Source organism: Ptychodera flava, chromosome 11 (genome assembly GCF_041260155.1).
Source record: "Ptychodera flava strain L36383 chromosome 11, AS_Pfla_20210202, whole genome shotgun sequence".
Taxonomy (NCBI): Eukaryota; Metazoa; Hemichordata; class Enteropneusta; family Ptychoderidae; genus Ptychodera; species Ptychodera flava.
This window is the reverse complement of record NC_091938.1, coordinates 43,504,554-43,531,690: the sequence shown is the minus strand read 5'-3', so window position 1 is coordinate 43,531,690 and position 27,137 is coordinate 43,504,554. Positions and strand designations below refer to the sequence as shown.

The following is a 27,137-nucleotide window of genomic DNA, read 5'->3' as shown; positions in this document are numbered from 1 at the left end:
AGGTCATCCTAGGGACTTGTAAACCAAATATTAAAGCTGTCTGACCAGCGGTTTTGAAAAAACAAGCAACTCAACAGTTGACAGAGCTCTGCTGTGTTATGTAGAGAATAACCTTTTGTGACACATGTATTGATGAAGAAGGTGGATATCTTTGATAGCTCATTTCAGGATGGCCTGACCAAAAATGGAAAAAAAAATCCGTAAAAATTCAGATTTGCATATTTTAACAAATCTAAGTTGGGTTATCCCTAGGGACCTGTATACCAAATAACAAAGCTGTCTGACCAGTGGTTATGAAGAAGATTTTTTACCAAAAACGCCTTTTTGGTGCTAATTTGCATACATACATACATACATACATATATATATACATACATACAGACTGACGGTGCACGCCGGATGGATACCCATCCCAATAGCTTCTATAGACAATATTAGTCTATAGTCTATAGTAGCTAATAAACGAGAGTTAATTACATTCTGTAAACAAGACTTGCTTAAATCAAGATTTACGTCATAAAAAAATAAAAAAACAGCATATCTGTCAGGTTATAAAGAATCTTAAGCTGGTTACCTTTATCAGTATTTTCATCCTATTAACCAAGCACATTTTAACTTTCAAATTAACATTGCAGGTAAGTTCTGTTGAATAAGTTGAGACTGTACATACTCAGAGAAAGCACACTGAAGAGATAAATGTTTGAAACTTAAGAAGTTCAAGGTCATCAAAAGCATTATAAGGAATCATGTAACTTTCATTGCACTGTTTACACAGATTGCATAATTGCTATAAAGAGCACATGAGGAATCTTACAGCCAAGTTTTACCATAAAAACCCTATCACTTTGACCACTCTTTTAATTGACCAATCTATTTTTTTCCTCAAAAAGTAATTTTATTTTATCCTTACCAAGTCAACCATAAATGGAAATTAGAACTTTCTCTATCTCTATTGACTATTTTGAGCAATTTCTTTTAGATAACATACAGGGCACAATAAATGACATTTCAGAATATGTCAAAGTTTGGGATTCAGGAAAGTTGCCTTTACATGTTTCAATCCTCCAAGATGGTAAGCATTTCACTATGAACTGTCAAAAAAAGTTGAACTTTCTGATAATTCTACACTAAAATTATTTTGGCTTTGATGATTTCCTAATTAATTCAATTATTTAAAATCATATTGATTATTTTTTTCTGGGTGACTTGATAGGGTTTATACAGTACAAGAATTACATACAATGTAAATCAAATTTTGACCAAAAATGACAAAAAAATTCCTTAAAAATACACATTTGCATATTTCATCACAATTTGAACAAATCTCAGTTGGGTTACCCCTAGGGACCTGTATACCGAATAACAAAGCTGTCTGACCAGCGGTTATGAAGAAGAAGATTTTTTACCAAAAACGCCTTTTTTGGCATTAATTTGCCTATTTTCAACAATATCAAAAAATATAAAAAAAAAATTTCTCAAAATCATATTTTTCATCTACACAACAAATATCAAATCAGTAAGTACTGCGGTTCTCAAGATATTTGAGTGGACGGACGCCTCACAAACGGACATACATACATACATACATACATACATACATACATACATACATACATACATACATACATACATACATACATACATACATACATACATACAGACTGACGCCGGACGGATACCCATCCCAATAGCTTCTATAGACTATAGTCTACAGTAGCTAAAAACATTTGCTTGTTACACTCACCACACTTGTATATAGTATTTGGAGTGTACACCTATCTACGATACAATGATAAAAGTTTGGACTCTGTAGGTCAACAGTGCATCTTTCATGTATGAGACTAAATAAGCTTACCCCTCAAGTATGTATAGGCCAAAAACAATATTTAATTTTGAATTATGTAGTGCAGGGAAGAAAATACAATATGGTGATAAGAAAACTAAATATAAAAACTGAATATAGGCCTACAATTATATGGAAATGTTGTTTTACAGTCATGAGTATCTGGTGTGTGCCGAGAGACAAATATTAAAATTGGACAGTATCATCCTGACCACAGTTTGTCTGACTGGTTGTTTCCTTCTGATTTTCTGACACTGTGATAGGTACAAAATATTATGCTATTCACGATAGTTTAATATACAACATACCTTGCATTTTGTTCACAGTAGAACTGAGTTTTACATGTAAGATAACTTTCTCGTAAACTGTAAATTCTGGCTTCTGGCAGCTCAAACGTCGCAATTCTACATTTTTTGATATGATATGGAGTGACTTGCACACATATGCAATATGCAGTAGACAGTCGATATATTCATTAAAGAGTCTACTACATTCAAGCATAGTGACGTTGACAACTACATGCATGCCAGTGCACAATTTCAAAGTAGCCAGGAGGAAATTCTAATGGTCTTTTAGTGGAAATATAGGTATTAAACGACAGTGAAACAAACAACATTAGTTATCGTGACCTTGCTAAAGTGCAATCTCGGATCATGTATGATCTGATGATCATATCAAATTACCATGTCGGATTATGCTGTGATTCTGAAGTGCGCGTACTTCCTCAGTAAATCAGTCAACATAGGCACACACTGTCTTTAACGATCGAAGTCAAAAATGATGTCAAAATCAATGCACAACTGTAGAAATTACCCAAACTAAGCAACAGAAAACTAAAAGTTATCGCTGTGTCGAAAGGACAGTACATCAACATAAAACGACGCTAGTTTGTTATGACATGGAGGTAGAAGGACAGGGCGTTCCCTCGCTCTCACCCAGCTATTAGTATGGGCCGCCGGTGGAATTGCCTCGCTAAAGCAATGGATTCGCCGGTACTGGGAGTACCGAGTACGGAGGCCATCATTCTTCAGTCTATCGAAGGAGCGTTTCGTGCCAAAAAATACATGACAGCAACAAAAGTACCATCACTGTGAACTTCATATTTACAAAACATCATCAAATACACTCTAAAAACTTTAAAACGTCAAAATTCGCAACAGACCGAGAAACAAGATGGCGTCGGTTTGATTTTTCAAAGTCCTTGCAAAACAACGCTAACTTGTTATATGCGCATGCGCATATTAAGGGGAGACCCATTTGATTTCGGGGGGTATGCAGGAAGTGGGTATGGGAACTTTTTTTTTGGTCAGAGAGACAGCATTTTTTTAATTTCTACTGTCAGACCTTTTTTTTATCAAATGGAGTAGCAGTGCAATTTTTCAAATTTAAGCCAGTGTTTCACATATCACAGGATGGGGTTATATATTCATTTTACATTCCAACAAATGAAAACAAAATGGAAAGTCTAGTATATACAACTTTAAATTACAGAACACTTTTTTGGCAAATCAACTGTGATCAGTACTATACCTGCTTTTCTTTAAAACAGTCTATTCCTTTTAAGTTCTCAGGGGAGATGTTATCTTTTGTGATCAGAGAAACAAGGCTCACACATTGTATTTCATTATATTTGTTGTTCCTCAATTTTTCATTGTCAACTTGTAATCTTTCTAACATATTTATATTGAGAGAATAATGTATTGGTTTTAACACTAGTTTCTTGACTCCTGTCTTGTGTTATAAATTTTCACAATTTACGGAAGTCAAATAGTCCCATCTAGATATTGCCTATACCATTGAGATATTGCAACAGAAATCCTGAAATATGATTTTTTGGGTCAGAAATGGGAAGGAAAACATCAAGTGCACTGAGGTGTAAAGTAGTAAATGCTTATATCATAAGTGCTGGAAAAAAAAACACATAAGAATTGCTTGTGGTAAAAACATTTGCGCTGCCTATGGCAGCATGCCAGCAAAGAATACATGAGAATGAAGTTTCCAAAATTTTGCTCATTTCAACTGCATTGTGACAATTCCTTTTTTATTTCTGTCTGTTATGAGAATTTTTTTTTCTCAAGCCATTGCAGGCTTAATTTTTTTCTTTTATTTCACCTGGTGACAACTTTTTTTTCTCAAAATCCTCCATACCCCCCCCCCCCCCCCCCCGAAATCAAATGGTTCTCCCCTAAGTGAGCCCCTGACCTATACGGGCCCAGTGGATTTAATACTTCCTCAGTAGAACTATATGCCTGCTGGTACTGGTGTTTATCGCTTACGGAGGCCATCATTCTTCACTCGATCAAAGGCGCCTTTCGTACCAAAAAATACACAACAGCCGCAAAAGTGCATCACTGTCAACTTCATAACTATAGAAATACACAGTAAAACGTTTATAACGTAAAAAATGTGCCAAGACCGAGAAACAAGATGGCGTCCGATTCGATTCTTCAACTCAGATTTTGTCCTTCAGTTGCGCAGACGGTAGCTTTAGCGAAAGTGAGTCAAAATCAAGTAAATATAAAATAAAAAAAGATAAAAATATTGTTTAAAAATAATACAAGGCATGTATCACCAAATTTTGAACATTTCTGACGGCATTGCAACTATACGAACACCTATGCCAAACATCACAATAATCAAATCAGTGGTTTTGAGGAAAAATTAAAAATAGTGGTTTTCACAAAAAAGCTAAAAAAGTGACTTTAAAATGATTCAATCAAAAAAAGAAAAAAGACCGTTTGAGATACATGCCCAAGTGACCACCAGACCAAATTTCAGAAAAAGTTACTGAAGTGTTTCTGAGATACCTGCATCCACAGCATACGGCCCACTGTTGGGCATATTGGGCCGCGCCATCACATTAGTACCTTGTGCCCACAGGGCACAAAGTACTACAAATTGCCCCCAAAAATACAATATTGCAGATTTCATCCTAATTTTAAATATATCTAATTAACATAAACTCTAGGAACCTGTACACTAGACATCAAAGCTACCAGATCAGAAGTTTTAGGAGAAAAAATTTTTGACCAAAAAAGGCAAAAATTGCCCCCCAAAAAACATTGCCAGTTTCAACATACCTTCAATACATTATATTGAGATTAATCTTAGATACCTGTATACCAAATACATGTATCAAAGATATCAAATAAGCAGTTTTTGGATTAAAAATTTTTTTATCAAAAATTGAGAAAATTGCCCCAAAATTAAAATATGACGATATCAATACAATTTGTACAAGCATGACTGAGGTCATTCTGAGGAACATGAATATTAAGTTTCATAGCAATCAGACGAGCGATTTCAGAGAACAAGATTTTTTGACTAAAAACGGAAAAAATACCCTAAAAATACAAACATGCAAATTTCATCCCAATTTTTGCACACATAATTTAGAACACCTAAAGAAATCTGCATACCAAGTTTCAACCAAATCTGACCAATGCTTACTGAGTTTTAGCCATTTGCAGAATTTTCCTTTTTCCCCCCTCATTTACATATTTTTAGCACTGACATGTTCATTTGAACAAATTCACATCTCCACCCCTAGGTGCACCTGTACACCAAATACTAAGACAGTAGGTGCTACGGTTTAGGAGTTTTTGATGTGGACGGACTAACAGACATACATACATACATACACACAGACGCCATTTTGCCACCTTATACGAATACCTCCCATTTGCATATATACATATGCATATATGGGAGCGTAAAAATTGCAAACAAAATGGCCGCCTCACGCCCATATTGGATCGTTTCGAAATATAATTCAATATGCATATGTAGGCCATAGTGTTATGCCTTTGTGCCAAGTTTGAACAGAATCGGTTCAAGGATGTTTGAGTTATGGTTCAAAGACATGAAAAATCGCAAAAATATGGCCACCTTGCGGCTGCATTGGATAGTAACCAAAATAAATCAATATGCATCTGCAGGTCATAGTGCTATGCCTTTGTGCCAAGTTTGAACAGAATCTGTTCAAGGATGTTTGAGTTATGGTTCAAAGACACGAAAAATTGCAAACAAAATGGCCGCCTCACGCCCATATTGGATTGTATCGCAATATAATTCAACATGCATATGTAGGCCATAGTGTCATGCCTTTGTGCAAAGTTTGAACAGAATCGGTTCAAGGATGTTTGAGTTATGGTTCAAAGACATGAAAAATCGCAAAAATATGGCCACCTTGTGGCCATATTGAATCGTATCGCAAAATAAATAGATGTGCATCTGTAGGTCATAGTGCTATGCCTTTGTGCCAAGTTTGAAGAAGATTGGTTCGGCAGTGTCTGAGAAATGGCTCCGGACGGACAGACAGACGGATGGACGGACAGACGGACATACATACTCACGGACGGATGGGACCCAATCTATAAGTCCCCGCCAGACTTTGTCTGCGGGGACTAAAAATTGCCCAAAAAATTACAAAATTGCAGATTTCATCAAAATTTCAACATATATCATTAAGAGTATCTGTAGGAACCTGTATACCAAATTGCAAGGCTACCAGATGAGTAGTTTTGGAAATACACATTTTTCGACTAAAAATGGCAAAAATTGCCCCAAAAATACAAAATTACAGATTTCATCAGAAATTCAATATTCATTACTTAGGTTATCTAAAGACACCTGTATACCAAATTTCAAAGCTGTTAGACTAGTACTTTTGAGAAACAGATTTGCAGATTTCATCATAATTTCAATAAATATCATTAAGGTGATCTGTAGGAACCTGTATACCAAATTGCAAAGCTATCAGATGAGTAGTTTTGGAAATTGTTTGACCAAAATGGAAAAAATTGCCCCAAAAATACAAAATTACAGATTTCATCAGAATTTCAATATATACTACTAAGCTCATCTGTAGAAACCTGTGTACCAAGTTTCAAAGCTATCAGACCAGTACTTTTTGAGAAACACATTTTTTGACCAAAAATTGCAAAAATTACCCCAAAAATACACAATTGCAGATTTCATCGTAATTTCAATAAATATCATTTAGTTCATCTGTAGAAATTTGTATACCAAATTTCAAAGCTATCAGATGAGTATTTTGGAAATACACATTTTTTGACCAAAAATGGCAAAAATTGCCCCAAAAATACAAAATTACTGATTTCATCAGAAATTAGATATATATTACTTAGTTTATCTATAGAAACCTGTATACCAAATTTTAAGGCTATCAGACCGGTACTTTTTAAGAAAACATTTTTTGACCAAAAATGGCAAAATAGCCTTAAAAATGCAAATTTGCATATTTCTGCACAATTTGAATAGATCTGAACAAATTTGAACAAATCATAGGGACATATGTACCAAATATGAAAGCTATCTGACTTTGAAGAAGAAGATTTTTAAAGATTTTTTTACAAAAAATGACAAAAATTGCCTTTAAAATACAAATATGCAAATTTCACCAAGATTTGAACAAATCTAACTGAAGTTACCCTAAGTAAACTGCATATCAAATTTCAAAGCAATTGGACAAGCGCTTTTAGAGAAGAAGATTTTTTACCAAAAACACCAAAAATGCCCCCAAAATAGAAATATGCAAATTTCACCACGATTTGAACAAACTTAAGTGAGGTCACCCCAAGTGAACTCCATATAAAATTTCAAAGCAATTGGACTTGCGGTTTCAGAGGAGAAGGCAATTGTTGACGGACGACGACAACGGAATCAACCTATTTGATAAGCTCCACGTCACTGACAGTGGAGCTAAAAAGAAAGAAAGACGTCACATATTGTTAGTATTACTGTGACATACATACCCAACATTCATATAGATGTGGAAGTTCATATTATATGGTCTGTATTGTTTAGTGTTCCGTTGAATAAATGCCATAAGGTTCTGTACTTTCATATGTGTTTGCTAGCGCTTTGATACAGATGCTACAACACTGCACCACTCACCAATTGATGTTCCAGTTCTGAAGACCAACTATTTTCTTGAGACATCCATGATCCAGTCCTTCCTCGTTGCATTTCATCTGGTAAACTTATGGTTGAAACTTTCCTCTCATAATCATCACAGACTGCAGCTAAAAGACAATTTAACATCAATTTTCATATCCGTTTTTGTATTGTGCACAGTAATCATTTTGTCATACATATTAGCATAATTTTATTAACAAACACCAATTAGTACCTCATTTGTTTTTCAGGCCAATAGCCCTAATTGTAACCTGTATGGTGCATATTTGTGCAATAATTTCTTATATTCGTCTGCCCTATGTATTATAGAATGAAGATGCGGGAGAAATTAATTCTATCCCAGTTCCTGCATGCATTGTGCTTAACATAAAAGCATTCAGCTTTATGAACCAACAAGCATGAGCTGCAACATGTCAATGTGGCCGTTTCAGATTTTAATTCTGAATATTATCAAAAATGAGTAAACTATCCTTTTAAAGGGTATTAAAAATCTTTCAAAAGGAAAGCAATTTTGATACAGATTTAGTTCAGGGATATCTTTCTTTCGCTAGCCAGACAAGAAAAAGCAATTTTTCAAGATTCTGCCCATAAAGTGAATTTTCCAGTTATTTGATATGAATATTGCACAATACCCAAAGAAATAGGTATAATGGATTTTAGTGATACTTAAAAGTTTGGTGACCTATTGGCAACCAGTTTTCCTGTCAGAGTTGTATGCAGATTTTGATATTCGTCATGACAACGATACAACCTTCTCAGCACTGAGACATACTGTAGCAGGGCTAAAATTGACCATGGGCTGTAGGGAGGATGCATATAATTTCTGTGTAATTGTGATTGATATATTATGATCAAAATGCAACAAAAATGCATTTTCATTGGCTATCATTTCCCGTACCTGTCATTCAAGTATGGCAGTTCAGATATAGAAACTTTGTAGCAAAGTTCTGCCACATGGTCATCTTCGTAATTTGCATAAAAAAGTCATAGTATGGTCTTTCTGTGTCCAGCTGGGTTTGACTGCATTTAGGGCAACATTTTTTATTTTTGTGTTTCTCATCTCCCGACCGACTGTAAATTTTAGCTCCGACATGAAAATAAAAAATACCGTCAAGGACAGTGTGCTCACATTCGGTTTGAATTGGTAAATTCAAGAAATATTTAAACCAGAAAAACAAGAAAGACAAAAGCAAATAAGGTCTGCAACTTAGGTACTGAAGGTCATCTTTAGGAACATGCATATCAACTTCTATAGCAATAGGACAAGCAGATCCTACATACATAAGCAAATGTCAACAAAAAATTAGCCAGAGAAGCTTGACAAAAAGAAAAGGTGGGAGAGTGGGGGAAAAGTAAAGAATGGGAAAAAATGTACAAGGGATCTGTTAAAAAGTAACACTACCTCACCAATCTTCTATCCCCTACCCCTTCCTGAATATCAAATGTTCCACCCCTTACATAAGACCAGCTGGCAGGAAGTGTATTTATAACCTTGGGGATGTTTTAATTAATGCTATGAGTGTTATCATTTGAATGTAAACAACACTTAAATCAGTTACATATAGTGAAATGCCTTCCACTGTTAGGGGATTACAACATCTGGAATTATCCTGGATCCAAATTTCTCATCAGTTCTTGAGTGTCTTACATGCAAAAGTTGCAAAAATTGGTTCGCAATGAAAAAAATTATCTCCACTTTGTTTTCTGGATCAAATTTTACTACAAATTGATATTAAATATGACAAAATTATGTTCACAGCCTTCGAAACTCTCTCACAACACATCCTGGGTTGGTGTAGGGCCAATATTTTTAAAGATTTTTTTGACCAAAAATGACAAAAAATGCCCCAAAACAGTTATATTTCTATTTTTGTCATAATTTCAACAATTAGAAGGGTAACACCCTTGTAAACATCCAATCCAAATTTGAGCAATTGGGCTAGCGGTTTCAGAGAAGAAGAAATTTTACTTAAAATGGGAAAAGTAACCAAAAAATTCAGCAAAATTACAGAATTCAAGATATCTTCACGATATTCATTAAACTGGTTTTGATCAACCTTAGGGACCTGTATACCAAATATCAAAGCTATCAGATTAGTAATTTTTCAATAAAAAAAGTTTTGACCAAAAATTTGGAAAATTGCCCCAAAATTACAAATATTAAAATTTCAATTCAATTTGTATACACTTGACTGAGGTCACCCTGAGGAACATGTATACCAACTTTCAAAGCAATCAGATGAGTGGTTTCCGAGAAAAACATTTTTTGACTAAAAACTGAAAAAATGACCCTAAAAATAGAAACATGCAAATTTCATCCCAAATTTTAAACACCTTCTTTAGAATGCCTAAAGGAACCTGCACACCAAGTTTTAACCCAATCTGACCCACGGTTACAGAGTTTTAGCAATTTGCAGGGTTTTTCCTTTTTTCCCCTCATTTGCATATTTTTGGCACTGACATGTTCATTTGAACAAATTCACATCTCCACCCCTAGGTGCACCTGTACACCAAATACTAAGACAGTAGGTGCTGCGGTTTAGCTGTTTTTGACGTGGACGGACATACATACATACATACATACATACACACACACATACGTACGTACGTACGTACATACAGACATACATACAGACATGCAAATGGCATGCAAATGAAATGATTCAGCTTATACGATTACCTCACATTGGTATACCAAATGTGAGCTAAAAAACCTTTTTTATTTGCGCTGCCTTTGAGGCTATCATCCTAGCAACAGCACCACCATCATCAAATTGTGAGATTGCAGCAACTCAGACTGAAAGGACAGAGAGCACAGAACACTGAACTGAAAGACAAGAAATTGCAGTGACTGAATGGACAGAGCATTGAACTGAATCAAATACACGTTTTTTTATGCATAAAAATTGTAGAGACTGAATTGACAGAACATTGAACTGAAACAAATACAGGTGTTTTTTGGTACTTGTTTTTTTTGTTTCGACCGCCTGCCTGAGTATTCCTCCGCAGATGAGTAACAAAAAAATAAAAGGGTCACCCTTGGCTGGTCTCAAAGTGACAGACCAGACATGACATGCCAAGTACTGAGACTTAATTTCAGGTCAAAGGCTTTGGTAGTCCGTGTGGGCTACCATTTGATGGATTTCGGTAGCCCCAGAGAAACGTTGGTAGTCTGTGGATGCGGGACTATACCGCTAATTTTGAGCCCTGTGAGAAAATGAATAAGAATCCCCATTAAGCTGGCAATAATGTGATATGACTTGGGCTGAGAAAGTACTATGTACAATGGGTACAGTACATAGGGTGATGATTAAAGCTACAGGTGAGCTGGAGACTCTGACCAGTATACATGTTGGCCAAGGCAGGTATACATGCCCTCATGAATAGTAATTACAGCTCATGAATAGCACTATGTCACACATCTGTAGTACACAATGTGCTACAGCATAGGATGTTGGCCTCGACTACCAAAGTTCTGTATCCTCTGAACCAGATCTCGAGCAGTAGGTATTTGAATAGAGAAGTACAAAATAGATTCATTTGCAGGTCAGTCAGCCAGCGATAGCAAGCTGCTGCATACATTTGGTTATGGACATCTTGCAAGCTTGATGATGTCATCAATTCCAGTTTTCTCAGTCATATGCACAGCATAGACTTTGTAAACAAATCTGTACAGAATTTTGTCTTGCCCTGGCAATATTTACCATTTGTGTATCGCTACAGAAGCACAAATCTAGCTTATTTCTAATTCACTCAGAACAACTAACATTCCGCAATCACAGTACCCTCCACAAAACGTTTGGTGGAGGCAGGTATGTGAGAGGTCTGAAATCGGCAGTCTGCGCCCCTAAACTGCGCTAGCGCATTTCAATTTGCGCTATCAAACTGCGCTCCTATTCTGCGCTATCAAACTGCGCCCCCATTCTGCGCTATCGATCTGGGCCCCCATTCTGCGCTATCGATCTGCGCCCCCATTCTGCGCTATCTATGGAATGTTGTAAGTTTATTTTGAAGCTGCGACATTTATGAAACTAACGCGATATAAATCCGTGGTACTTTGCCACAGATTGATAAAGCTGCCAGCCAGATCGTAGGACATATCAGTGTCGAAATATATTTGTATTTACTTGTAACTTTATAGCTGTCGGTTGCCTCCCACCATCATGCCATTGCCAACACTTTGCAACAACACTATTTTTCATAATATTAGAAAACTCAGTATTTTCGTCATGTATTTTTAAAAACTTCGACGTATTTCAGGATTGTCAGGACGACTGGTTATGAGTAACGTAAGATCGAATTTATTTCCGGTACAATCACGACATACATACATTCTGTGGACAGTGGATCCGACACAAAAGATATGTGAAGTACTATAGTAAAAATTAGATGATTTTCTTTCTCGTATAAGGAGGTCGGGAAGTGATCAAGTAGTTTAAAGCTCATGGTTAGACGTTACTGCTAGTCGACGGCGACTATTTCCCCGAGTCCAACAATGCACAGCAGAGTGAGTGGCAGGGCTAGCGACGCAACCCTGCAATGAACATGGAATGGCACAAGTGGATACAAAATTATGTTTACGTTAGCATCACGATTTTCAACTTCTTTTTTGACGATTTCTTTGTCGATACTGAGAATTTCTGTTCATGTTCACAGAAACGTTTGAACCCGACAGATCATACATGTTCGCGACTTCCGTGATGATTGACAAGTCTACGTCCATGACGTCAAGCCTGCCGACGCGGTGGGTGACTTGTCGATGACTTACGACTGACGAGGTGTGAAGTAGGGTATACATACTCGGTTTCAAATCTTCAAAAGTATCACTTGAAGTTGATCTTTTTGTGAAAGGAATCTTCTCATATTGTGTTCATTTTAATGTTTCGACATTTGGATATTCTTTGAATTCTACTCACTACATACATGATATGTTGATAACTAGTACACTGTTGTTTGTTGTCGGAATGAGCAAGTGAATTGAGCAGTTTTTACATCGTCTTTGATTTCCTGACATTTTCAAAAACTAGCCTTGTAAGGGAGAGAATAAAGCTTACAACCAGAACATCAAGGAAATCAACTACAAGGGAATCCAGTGTTACTCATATCAGTATATTACATCATGTTTGTTTGTTGGAAGGTTATGACACATAGATGCACGTCATGCAGCGGCAATTTTATGAGAGCGGCAACCGTTCATTATTTAATTGTTCAAACTTGTACACACAGTTCAAATTTTGTGAGTAATAAAACTTCCCTACGCATCTATCAGTACATTTTACGTGAACTTATTTTTGTTAGAAAGTATAATCGTGAAAAAATGCAAACAAATCGCAGTTCACAAGGCTTTAGGAGAGGTTACATATGCAATTTTCGACATTCAAAATCAATAGACGGCCAACGAGTCAACGCACTTCGATCAAAGTTCATGCAGTACAAGAGCAGCACGATCTCGTCCCGTATAACAAGATACTGGCTAACATTGATATTTTTCACCTTATTTGCGCTAACATACATGTAAACGAACCTCAAACGAAATTGCATTCATATCATTGTCGCTACACTGCACGGCGCGGTGACCATGCAGAAGTCGGACATTTCAACTCTCGGGGGACCGGATTTACAATAGGGATAAACTATTAGTTTTACCGCCGTAGAGGCACCTGTCTCATTTACAATATCAATCAGCTGTCTTTATGGTTACTTTATTAAATAAAGATCCATCGTGTGGTAAACAGTGTTACCTGAAATCTGGTAACAGTTGTGTAACAAGCCATCGAATATGTTCCTAGCGAAACTGATAGTGATTTTGTAGCTCATTCTTTACTATTTTTCATAGTTTTTGGTAGCCGCTAACAGAGACTTCGTGTTCGTGTCGGCTACATGGACGATCTGCCCAGCGATAGCCTAAATTCGAGTGAACAACCGTTTTCAAAGTTTTTGGCAAGTGGGGCACAAGACGTCGGAATGGAAGATCACCGTGACGTTTTCAGCAATATAGTTATTAGAAACATTAGAAACATAGTGGTAGTGCCAGTGGCCACCCCCGGCAGCCACAACTCTGTAATCTCGCCACTTGCTAGCATTTTTGCAGGTGGTCACGGCACTCTGTGGAATATAGACTTTTTGACTAGTACTAGTAGTAATAAAGTTACCCCTACTTGACCCCAACACCGTGGTGCATGTGTGTATTTATTTCTATACCAGAGACGGCAATTTAAAACCGCAACCACATCTTTGCTAAACCTGGTTTAAATCCAATTTTCGAACGTTTAACTAGTAGATTAACTGTAAAATGTTGTCTCAACAGTAACAATCTGGTTACCAGAGTTGACAGTCAAGATGAAGATGTCGAAACTTGTGTAAAAAAAGTCTATCCGATCGAGACCTGTGTGCTGTCGTCGCGCGATCGCGTTGGACATTCACTTGTTCTTGGCTCACGTTGTCTACTTCCTGTCTCGTGCGGCAATTTATGCATGTTCTTTGTGAAAAATGATTGTCAAGTTCATGTCAGCGCCGACATCTGTGCAAACGGGACGTCGGTTGTAGTTTTCCTACCTCAAGATAAAACGAACACATCTAACTAACTCTTGACAACATAAAATGTTTGTTGTATTTTCTTTATATCTGTTCTTGTACCGATTTTAGCTGATAGTTTGCCATTTTAGTAATATTTCAGGAATTTCCCGGTACGATGTGACCAAACACTTTTCCCCAAAAGAAAGTCCTGGCAGTTTTCGTTTTGTTTTGGAGAGAATGTAGGACCGGATTATCGAGCAACGAAAATCGTGGCATGTTGGTCCAGATCAAGCGTCGCAAGCGTCTTGTAAGCGTCTTGAACTGGTTTACTTCCTTCCTTCTGGTATTGGTTACTTCCTTCCTTCTGGTATATAGGGCCACACCCCCCCTCCGCGCTCCGATCTATATCCGTCAGCCAAGCGTACGTGCAGGATCTACCGATGTACTGTCGCTTTAAGTTGGAATAAGCTAAATTTAGTTCGAACTTATTTTAAATTCTCAGTCAGAACAGTAAGCTCATTCAAAAAGGCTTGGCTAGTAAAACATTTGAACGAGATCGTGCGCTACGTCATTACCGAATAGATGACCGAATATGTTGAATAAATACGCGTGTCATCTTCCTTGAGTACGGGGACAGTTGATGAAGCCGTGTCGGTGTGAATAATGCATATTGCATGGAAAGTTTTCGTATTTTCATCGACCGGTCATCCTTTAACGGCTAGTTTTATGCACATATTTGCACTTCAACGAGTTTTAACATTGAAAACCACTAACCGTGGGCCACAGTTCAGCGTGACAACACGTACGTCCTAGCTGTTCAGTGCACTCACAATCACATCAATTGTGAACCTGTCAACTCGCGGCCTACTGAAAGTACAGCTTACTGAACCTGCATGTACACACCTATTTGATTTTCAGGGGACTGTACTGATTCTACAATATTTATATTTCATAAAATTGAATTTTCATCCACAATGTATCACATCCGAGTCAATGAATGAGCCGGACGGGGCGAGGGTTTGTAGAGCGACAGTGCCAGTCCAAGGGACGTAAATGTGGGGACTGTTTCAAACCGCGGATACGTGGTTAACTTAAGTGGTTGTGTCGTTTCTATCACACTCATAATGTAGTTTACATGTTTGGAAAGTCAAAAAAGTACGTAGGTGTATGTCGAGAAGGCAGAATTTTGAAAGGTCAACTCTATCTCCACGTAGGTCTTGCAGCCATCGATGATACAGGACTCGCTACTGGGGTCCTAAATGTAGCTCCCGAAATGTGCCTGTAGCACCATGTCTCGATCCGATGTCATATCAAAAACTCAAATGATGGAATTAGTAAAATCATAATCGACGTAGTACGTTCTTGTGCTAGTTGGGTCGTTTTCACAGCACATATGGTTTGGAGAAATAGAGAGCGCAAAACAGGGGCGCAGATCGATAGCGCAGAATGGGAGCGCAGTTTGATAGCGCAGAATAGGAGCGCAGATTGATAGCGCAAATTGAAATGCGCTAGCGCAGTTTGAGGGCGCAGACTGCCGATTTTAGACCTCTCACATAGCTCGTGGAGGGACTGTGCCACAATGAATGTATGGGAAAAAGAGGTTCTGAAGGTAAAGAATGGTTCAAAGTTAGCATTACTGGGGCTTTAACCCTTAATGTGCAGCGTCGGTTTATAAACTGACACGGCATTCTCGCTCTCAGCACCACGTCAGTATATAAACCGACAGTGGGCGTGTTCCATATGTTATGCCTAACTTAGCTATGCATTGCCAAACTCCGCTAGAAGAAGGCTATTCCTGACCCTTTGAACCCAGTTTAGTACCATATAAGGACTAAAATAATTACATCATGTAGCCTAACAATTGAAATTTCTGGTAATTTATGTGAACTTTCTGTAAAGAGGTCAGCAGTTAATCAGGTCTGCAGTTTCACCGATACAAGGATACGGCCACAGTGCATTGAACAAAACACTTTGAAAGCTTTACCATGCCGTAGACACAGAAGACGATTATATGTTATGCCAAGCTACTTCCCTCAGAGTGATAGAAATGGCAGATTTTACAGGTTTTTTGAGAACACTTTACGGAAAAATAAGCCCATTTAAACTGTTGATATTGTGACCTTCTCCAACCTGGAGCAAGGCCGCCATGACTGCATGTCTACCCACTTTGTTCAACTGTTGACCTTGCGAGATATTTCCTACGTGTTAAGCATTTTTTTAACTGAAATAAACCAAACATCAAACTTTTTTTCGATACTAAGTAGTTTCCTTCCATTTTATGGCGGATTTTGTGGCTTGCTTGTCAAAATACATGATAAAACTTGTCTCCATGTACGCAAATTAATTGTTTGTGTTTACATGCAAACAATTCTACATTTGATTTTTTCTAACTTTGAAGACAAATTTTAAATAATAACAAAGAATCGTAGTACACTAATGACAAAGTGAACATGTACACTGAATTTTTCCTTTGAAAATCATTCCCACTAGAAGAAATATAATACGTAAACAAACAAATAAACAAACAAATACAGTAGAGAAGTAAAAGACAAAATCTAGGCAATGCAATCATGCCATTGCTCCATACACAGTAGCTGTCAATCTACATTAAAAGTGAACTGCATGTAAAATTATTATTTGTATTTTTGTAGAGATGCATTTGCACTGGGAGCATTTGTATAATTTTGAAAGACACTTATTGTTTGTTTGTTTTTGTTTATTATTATGTACATATGATGTTACATGATGCTGAAATAATGTACCGGAATTCACGTCTTTTGATAACCTGAAAATTTTATGCAAAATAATCGCAATCATACAAATTCATAATCCGATAACACTAAAATTCATAATGCAGTAGTTGTAAACATAGACACAAAACAGCACAGAACTGACAGTAAATAGACGGTACACAAACAAAGTCAAATTCATGAAAGAAAGATATATGGACCTCTGGCCAAAAGACCAAGAAGTGATGTCAGGTGTTTCCAAAATAGTAACCGGATCCTACCCCACACTGGCACCCCCATATATCAATCTGTAAGTCAGATAGGTTGTGGTCACTATATCTAAGGCCTACTGTCACTGATGCCATCAGCAATCAATTGTCAAGATACCTGCCAAAAAAGCGTCTGAACGTAGAGACAAGTCTTTCTCTGGTGTAAACTTGAATTAATAGTTTGTAAAAAAGATGGCCATCTCTCTACAAAATCACCATATGAACTGCATGCTCTAGCATATCGAATAAGCTGGGAAATGTATACCCCATAAGCTGGTGAGAGTGGAATATTACTGATGAGGTGTAGGAAATTGGTTACACTGAACTTGAAATCATCTCTTTTGTCATATAGTCTAGTAGAAAGGTGACCATTAGAGTAAAATTCAAGAAAAATATCCAGACATGAAGCAGACAAGGTCATTTCTGTAGTTCTTTAATCTCAAATTCTGGAGGATCAATCACAGTGAGATAGTCACAGAATTTGGATAATATATAATATAGATAATTCATTGAAATAATACGTGTATTTATCTAAATGTTAGGTTCAAAGTTCTAGCTACAGAGACCTTTAGTTTGAAGGCTGTTGATGAACTTTATACATTTTTAGAAACTTTTTATAAATTTTCATTAAATTTTGAACCACAGAAGTGCATTTTAGCCCAATTTTACACCTCGTGTGTGTAAATTGAAACTTTTCATTGTCATAGAGAGCTTAATAGTGGGGTTGTTAGGATTTCTTATCATCGAAAATTAACTGCCCGGGTCTGAAAGAAGCATATTATGTTGGGTAGTTGGGTTCAAAAGGTCCTTGGCCTGGGAGGTAGATGTTGCATGTACAGTCTATTGCACTTAAACAGTTAAGGAAACATAACCTTAGCATAGTAAATTCTAAAAAGAAATCTTACCTTGGGTTCCCCATAATTCTATGACCAAAGCATGTGTTTGTAAATAGTTTAAAAACTCAACAGTCACTGGATTGATGGTGAATTGTTTTTTGAATCCAAGTTTTGGATTAATTGTATTCCATACAGTCTTCGTTTTAAACTCTTGTGGGCAATCATAGAATTCAAACCTGAAAAAAATAACAGTAACATAAACATCACAATAGAATTATTTTTTAAATATGTTGCTCAACACTTGTGTTTCCAAAACATATAGGACTTGACAGTTTTCAGTGATATTGGGCATTTAAAATGTATATGTGCATGGTTGATTTCATTTCACAAAAGCATTTAGTTGTTAAATTAAACAATTATCTTATTAGAAGTTCAAAGTTCAAAGAACATCAGATTGCTCAGATCTGGTGATGGAAAGAGATACCTGGGTCACAGCCTACAGTCTCCTAGATTTGTAATCAGTGTGTAGAACATTGGTCATATATTACCATGTTAGTATTCGTTGTTTGATGGTTCAGAACTGAAGCTGCAATACTGTCAAAATGTTTTGAACAATAAAGTTTTTGTTCGTCGATTGCATTACCTAACAATGTGTTCAATTTAATAAAATTTCATCTATACTTTGTACGTTCTTACTTGCACATAACTCCCCTTCTGTTTTCTTCTTTTATCCATTTCACACCAAGGCAATGTGATATCGTAACCATGAAATCCAATCTTTTATTCACTAACTCATTTGGATCCAATACCATTGATTCATCACCTAGGAGACTGTTAATAAGCAAAATTCAAACAAATGTACAAACGAAAACACAATATGTTTTTCCAAAAAGTTATAGATCAAAGCAATCACACAATAAGATTTTCCGAAGATGTGTTGACCAACGTACAAAAAATAACATCAAGGACACTGTGCTCAGACTGATCAGACATGGTAAACAAAACGAAGGAAATGCCAAGTAAAGTTTTTATGCTATTCATGGTTTCTTTGAATCATAGGTTTTTTTTAAACCATGATGTACGATCTGGCAGTGATGAAAATGCTGCTACACCTACATGACAAGAGTATGTGTCAAATTGCCCCTAAATTAATGGACAAGGACAACAGAGTGTGCCATATAGCCAAATAACAATTGTCCAACACAAAGCTTCATGTATTTTAGGACCTTGCAAACCCACATTTCAACATTATGGGAAGGCTCCATTAACTTGGATGGTACCTGAAACCCGAGTTGCTGCCTGTCAACTCGGGTGACAAACAGAAGACTTTTAATCCCCAAAGGTGTTAATGTTCCATTGTTGTGTTTATCTTATCCAGCTGGTGCTATGATAGGAACGTCAGGGCTGTAACGACTCACTCAATATCACGGGCACACACATATGCTTGCACATGGAACTATGTTGACAGGAAAAAGTGAACTACCCTCTTTTCAATGCAAGTAATCTAGTTTCTTCTTAATTTAGGCTCTAAACTAAGTTTTAGAAATATGGTGAAACAAAATATCGTTCTTCGTTCATTTTCATTCAAGTTTCCTATTTTCGGACACGTCACTTTAGTAACGCGTATTGATCATATATATTTAAATGTGATCAGAACAGCATGGAACGTTCTTTCCACGTGTCCAGCTTGTTCATGCACATGCAAACAACGTAACGTGTCCTTACTCCAAGAGCTGCGTGTATCCTGTGACATATCCGATAAAAAGAACGAAATCAATGAATTGCTAGCTAGAAACCGTTTGTAACAGTATGGCTACTCTTACATATAAGAAAGGAGAAATGGTAGAGGCAGTTTATGAGGCCCGCTGTTTGACGGTAGCACGAGTAATTGACTGTGACACAGAGCCAGAAGACAATGGAAAAATTTCAGTGACTTTCCCAGGGTGGAGTAGAAAATTCACTATAACTGTTTCTCCCAAAGTCAAACGACAAAGTCCTACTCTTACGCAGAAAATCAAAGTTTTCAAGCGTAGACTTTCCCTTCCGCTTAACCACCGCCCCTCCACAAAACTCGATGTCAATCGACTTGAATATTGACACTATGATCGACCATGGATGGATTGACGTGGCATTTCAAAAGTATGAAAAATGAGACTCAGTAACTTTTGGTCGCTTTACATTTGATCAAAACCTACCAAACCCATCAGACAAGGCCGTACTCTTACGCAGAAAACCAAAGCTCTCAAGCGTCAACTTTCCCTTCCGCGTTTGACTTTCTTCTCTTTCGCATTTGAGAGAAACAAACTTTGGCTTTATTTGGAAATTGTCGGCTATTCGTGGGTGTAACGTCAGTCCAATGGTAAGCTACACCCGATGTGAACGTCTGAATAATTCGGGCTGTAGTCGGGAAAGCAAGGTTGACCTCGAGAGCGATTCCCAGTACAGTACACACGTTCGCAGATCGCGGTACTACAGGCTAATACTAGATAGCAACAAATTCACCGCGTAAATTGCTAGACTACATAAAGCCACATCCGCACTTTCTGAAATGTTATCTCCGGCTTGCAAGATAACAAAAATACAAAATATTATTATCAAAACCAGAATTTCGGGGCTAGAGAGCGAAACACTGCTGAAAAGTAGCCGGCCAAAATATGGAAGTAGCCGGTCAGTTTGGCCGGCATCAGGCTGAAAATGAACACTCTGCAAACAGAGAAGCTTGTTGCGATGGACAAGTAGCCTTTGGCTTTTTGACCAGAAAAATAAGTGAGTGTTCATTGATAATTCAAAGACTAGATCTGTTGACACGAAAGTTTGCTCGTGACTTTCATTGCATTGCATGCACCTTTCCGCAATGCCACTCATTGAGTCTGAACTGAAATTGAAAGAGTACGTTTTAGTAAAAGTCATGTTTTGTTGTGCTGATTTTCGCTACCGTACTTACTTTTATAGGGTTATAAACATTCATACAAAGCAAAAAATCTTCAGTTTGTCCTCTTTCGATCGTACAGAGATATTGTGTGACAGGAAAATATTATGATTACATTTTTCCTAGCTATGTAATCTGTGTTAATGAAGGAAGGGACGCTGTACACGTGTCATGTTTTTGTAGCTTCACCAGCGTCTTTTTTGCCATGTTTATGTTTGAGCTTTGCATTTTTACAGTGGACATTGAATCATAGTTGCTAATCCCTTCACTTTATTACATGCAAATGTATTCAACCGTGACCTTCACCGAGGTTTCCTGTTGCCGTTCATTCCAAAACTGAGCATTAACGTGCTAGCTGCCGCACTGAGCTTTGCTTTCTGAACTCACTCCAGCTCCACACTATCAGTGTCTTTGTTTCGCTGCATTCCTCACCTTCAAAGGAAGCATGGGCAAAACTAAAACCGCTCGCCGTCTGTCCTCTCGCACCAAGCGCGTACCTGCACGCTTCGATACAACCCCGAAAGCCAAGAAGAATCAGGCTTCACAACAGTCTCGACGTGGATCCACTCCGAATAACAACGATGGTGCAACCCCTCCCGAAAACATCAGTCAACTCATCAAGTCTCAAATCGCCGCCGCGGTAGCGTCACTGCAGGCTACGCAGGGGTCAACTGCCCAAGACGTCATCTGCGTCAGCTCCTGTAACACCACTTCAGCTCCAAGTTCAAACCATACCACCGATGCGTTCACTCGACACACAACGGGCCAGGCCATCAACTCCTACCAAGAGGTACTATCACCGGCACTGATCGGCACATCTAACCAACTCAACGCAACCAATCACTTTCGGCAGCACATCCAGCCAACAATGACTTCTCACCGCCGGATTAACGACGACGTCATTGAGACACACTACCAGACCACACCTGATCCAGCTTCCGCCACGTTTCATCGACAGGAAGTCAACCAGCAGGCCGTTGATGGCGCCAGCACAAACATGACGGCCTCCATGGTTAACAACGTTCCGAGCGAGCTTAACGTCATCACCGCCAACGTACAGCCACCGCCAGTACAAAAGTCCACACCAATTCCCTCATCACATCTGAACCTTCCATACGTCGACCAGTCAACGCTAACAGCACTCGCCAACCCTGGTAAGTTTATAGAACTAGCTGATTTACACCCTGACACCCTCCTCCCATCCTCTGCTCAGACCACCAAAACACAAGTCTCCTTCAACCCGGACACTCCTGGCGTGGCCACCTTCACAACCCACATAAAACGGAAGAATATCGACAGTTTTGAGTCATGGTCACAGTGCTTTGCGACATTCCAAGCCTACCGTTCATACTTCTTCCCTCACAAAGCCGTCGACCTATGCAGTTACTACAAATTCATAGCATATCCAAGGCTGAGATCTACAAGCCTGAGGCATGGTTAGGGTACGATAAAGCCTTCCATCTTAACAAATCCAGATATTCCAACCAGCACATTTGGAGTGTACCAGACCATAAACTAGACTTTACATGCTTTCAGCAGCATCCACATCTGCTGATTCCAAAATGCTTCGCCTGCGGCCAACAAGGTCACCTTAAATCTGAATGTCACACCAATGCTGCCTCACGCAACCCATATTACTGGGACAACTCCATGCCACGCCTACAGCTACACAACAACATTGCACCAACAACAAGCACCCAGGTATGTCGACAATTCAACCATGGGAACTGCAAAAGTCCATGTGCACATGGTCGCATTCACACATGTTCCGTTTGCTCTGCCACCGACCATGGTGCATCATCCCACCAAATATCTGGTTCGAAACAACAGCAAGACCAGCCCTTTTCACCACAGCTCTTTCGAGGGCATAACATGCGAGCCAGGGCTGACCGTATCACTCCAACCAACAACCCCACTGCAGCTTCATAGATTTGCAGCAGACCTACACCACCACCCCGACAAGGAATTTGTTTCATCTGTCTTGCAAAGCATCAGCCATGGCGCCAACCTGGGATTCAAAGGTCACCATCACCCCCGTTTCACACCAAATGCACAGTCGGCACTCAGCAACCCAGACATCATCACAAAAGCAATCCTAAAAGAAGTCTCGCTTGGCCACACAGTCGGACCTTTCACCAGCCCCCCACTTCCAGACTTTGTCATCAACTCCCTCGGCCTTTGACCAAAAAAGTCTGGGAGCCATCGTATTATTATGGACCTATCCCGACCTAACACAGACAGTGTCAACGCCCACATCTGTAAAGAAGACTATACGCTCTCCTACGCCAGGGTCAACGATGCTGTTGCAATAATACAGAAGTATGGCAAAGGAATTTTAATGACAAAGGTCGACATCAGGTATGCCTTTCGCCTCTGTCCTGTCCAAAAAGAAGACTGGCACCTGCTTGGTTTCAAATGGTTGGATCACTACTTCTTTGACCGTGTTCTGCCCTTCGGTCTTAGATTGGCACTGTTCCTATTCAATCAGATAGCAGATGCCATTCACTGGATCATCAGCCGGAGAGCTGATATTAAAGACCTACTTCACTATCTTGATGACTACTTCGGCGCAGGACCTCCACGCACCGATAAATGCCAGCAACTCTTAAACACAATGGTATCAGTCTGTCACGACCCTGGCGTCCCAACCGCCCCGGAGAAGATTGAAGGCCCATCACCGATCATCATTTTCCTGGGCATCGAGAACTCGACACAATCAACATGGTCATGCGACTCCCAAACAACAAGCTCACCGATCTGATGCAAGCCTTGCCAACATGGATACAGCAACAAAGCTGCACGAAACGCCAACTTCTATCTTTAATAGGAACTCTCTCCTTTGCATGCAAATGTATTCCGGCTGGCAGAATCTTCCTACGCCGTATGATTGATCTCAGCACAACCGTCAAACGCACCAATGACATCATCACCCTGTCAGATGACTTCCGCCTCGACGTCCAATGGTGGCTGGATTTTCTTCCCACTTGGAACGGCTCAGCATCCTTCCTTGATACAGAGTGGTCTGCATCCTCCGACCTCGAACTGTTCACAGATGCCGCTGGGTCAATCGGCTGTGGTGCATACTACAAAGGTCATTGGTTCCATCTCACCTGGCCTGACGACTTCAACGCTTCAATCGAATGGCAAGAGATGTACCCAATCATGCTGGCCTGTTCAATTTGGGGGCAATTGTGGCATGGACGGAGAATTCTCTTCCATTGCGATAATACGTCAGTGGTCAGCATCTGGAAAAAAGGCTCATCGCGCTGTCCACGAATAATGCGTTTGGTCAGAGCTATCTTCTTCACAGCCGCCCAAGGGAACTTTCATGTCATGCTTGCTCACATAAGAGGCACAGATAACACAATAGCTGATTCACTTTCTCGTTTGCAGATAACGAAATTCAGGCAGCTTGCACCAATGGCAGACCAAGACCCATTCAGCGTTAAGTCACCTCCAACCGGAAATTCTGCTGTCCTCCAACTAGAGTCACATGCCAAGGCCTTTATACACAACAGCATTGCAGGCTCCACAAGGAAAACATATCAGGTTGGTCAGTCAAACTAATATTGCGTTCTGTCACACACATGGTCTAACGCCAACCCATGTGACACTGCAGTCGGCAACGCTCTTCATCACCAACCTAGCACGTAATGGTCTCAAGTTTACCACAATCAGGGTCTACCTCGCAGCCATAATTCGCCTGCACACCGAAATGGGCTTCGAAGATGACGTCAGCAATCACATACAGCTACAACGTACAATGCAAGGCATACACCGGAGCTTAGGAGACCAAAAACGCACCAGACTGCCCATTACCATCGACATACTTGTGAGGCTAAAGGAAGCCTTACGGGCACACGCATCTCTATGTGACTATATGACAAGCTAATGCTATGGTCAGCCTTCACCATGGCTTTCTTCGGCTTCCTCCGTGTCAGTGAATTCACAGCACCAGGGAGCCACGACTTCGACAAAACATGCACACTTCTGGCTCGCGATGTGACAATATCTGAAGACCTAGAAATTTCACTTGAGGCATCGAAGACCGACCCATATCGGCGGGGACAGCACATCAGGATTGCACCCACAAACACGGGAATTTGTGCCGTGCGGGCTTATACTAAATGTAGATGATTTCATGCCGCTGTAGCGGAGACGCCAGTATTCCAATTTAACAATGGAGCGTGGCTCACACAACACGCCCTGACTATCCATCTTCATGACCTGCTAAGCACAGCTGGGATAGACAACGCTCATCATTTTGCCACCCACAGCTTCAGGAGTGGTGCCGCTACCACAGCGGCGGATGCCAATCTACCAGCATATGGCTCATCAAGACACTAGGAAGATGGAGAAGCGATGCCTACCAGGTTTACATCTCAACGCCGACTGCAACCCTTCGAGCTGTTCCTTCAATATTGGTCACTTCGCATGCACAAGGACATTGACAATGATGTACCCTTCGATCGCAGTGCCTTATTGACGCTCATTTGTTCCCCATTTGCCCTGCACTGTTCGCGTGCTGCACCACGTTAGAGTTACCTTGACACTTGCGTTGTTTGGCCACTCTTTCACTTTTCAGCTACCTCAAATGGCACAGTTTTTTCCCTTCGTTAACATTACATTCACATATGACTAATATTTGCTGCTCGGAGTAGGACCGTAGTCAGGGACGTGAAGTCAGGGCATGAACATTGAACTCACGAACACTTCTTACATGCATTATAGTTATCGGAACATTTGTATCATAAAGTTTGCTTGCTTTGACTACCTGCATTCAACACAGTTCATGCTGTTTATTTCCTCCGTTACTTTTAACAACTCGTCACTATCTTCGCTTATGCGTCCACGCATAGTATGCCCAGACCGCCTCTTGCTACGCCAATTTGGGGTTGCCATCACAGAGCCTGCTGGGTCTGTAATGGTACCACGCGGTCTGTCACGTGACTTGAGCCAGTGAACTTCAGGCCCGCCTCATGTGCCAGGCTGCTAGCGACGCCGGACAAACCCACTGTGTTGGCAGGCTTCACTCCGACACCACGTCACCCCTCTAAGATGCCACTCAAATCTGTGATTGCCACCGCAGGGGAGGTGCACTACGATGTTTGTGTGGAGTCCACCCCCAGATTTCTGCAACGCCACTCTCTTGTCACTGAGTCTTCTTTCATTAACTTAAGTTCAAAGGGCAATGATCTTTGTGAACATACCCTCAACCAGCTTAAATAGCTTTTCGTATGCAAAATCAGCGTTCGTTAATTAACTGCTGGTATTGTTTAAACAGCATTTTATTGAAAGGCACTCTATAGTACCATTGTTTTTGTAAACTCTTCATGCAATTTTATGAACTAAATGATGACCTCAAAGTAACAGCAAGTGCTGGACGGCACTTTTAACGCTGGTTGGAAATCCTGAGTGCGACAGGCGTGGGCTATACTATAAAAGTAGTTCCGGCAGTGCTGTTTTGTTTACACTAAAAGATAATCTGTTTGCATATGTTGACATAGAGATTAATCCTCTGATAACCAACTCGGGTTAGTCGGGTACTTCTAACTTAACGGAGCGTTCCCTTAATGATAAATGTAACAAGTGACCTAGCGGTCGATATAGCTCCGCTGTGCTTATGTAGAGAATAACTATTTTTGACACATGTTGATGAAGAAGGTGGAAGGTGCAGTGATAGCTCACTGCAGAGGCCAGAAAAAAGTGGCTAAAATAGCTGCAAAAATACACAATCAAAGATTTCATCATACTTTTTTTTTGTATTTAAGTTGTTTTATTGGTAACATTTTCTTTAGTAACAGTAACTTAAATTAAAATGAAGTACAGTGCTTAGTATCTACAATTTTGTGTACAATTGAAATCCATTTGTTGCAATGTCTCTCTAATTTGTCTTTTTTTCCAGAGCTATTTCGTACTCTAGGTGGTAGTTGAATTTCACTTGCAACATAAAAGCTGCAAAGTGTGGTTTACTCTGTTTCATTTTCATGGCATAGATGTGTCTTTTGGCTAACTGTAGCAAGTGATTATGAATGTCAGAGTAACCTTCAACACCAAAGAGCACTTCATTTAAGT

The 27,137-nt window shown here is 39.3% G+C and overlaps 1 protein-coding gene across 3 annotated transcripts in view; it reads right to left on the bottom strand.

Moving 5' to 3' along the window:
• LOC139144565 (kinesin-like protein KIF28P) overlaps positions 1–27,137 on the bottom strand; it is a 503,294-nt gene that overhangs the window by 102,461 nt on the left and 373,696 nt on the right. For all 3 annotated transcript variants that reach the window (XM_070715275.1, XM_070715274.1, XM_070715276.1), the window contains exons 16-18: positions 18,830–18,964; positions 18,203–18,369; positions 7,763–7,890 (exon numbers count right to left, since the gene is read on the bottom strand). In XM_070715275.1, coding sequence (XP_070571376.1) covers positions 7,763–7,890; positions 18,203–18,369; positions 18,830–18,964 — 430 coding nt within the window. The remainder of the gene's footprint in view (positions 1–7,762; positions 7,891–18,202; positions 18,370–18,829; positions 18,965–27,137) is intronic.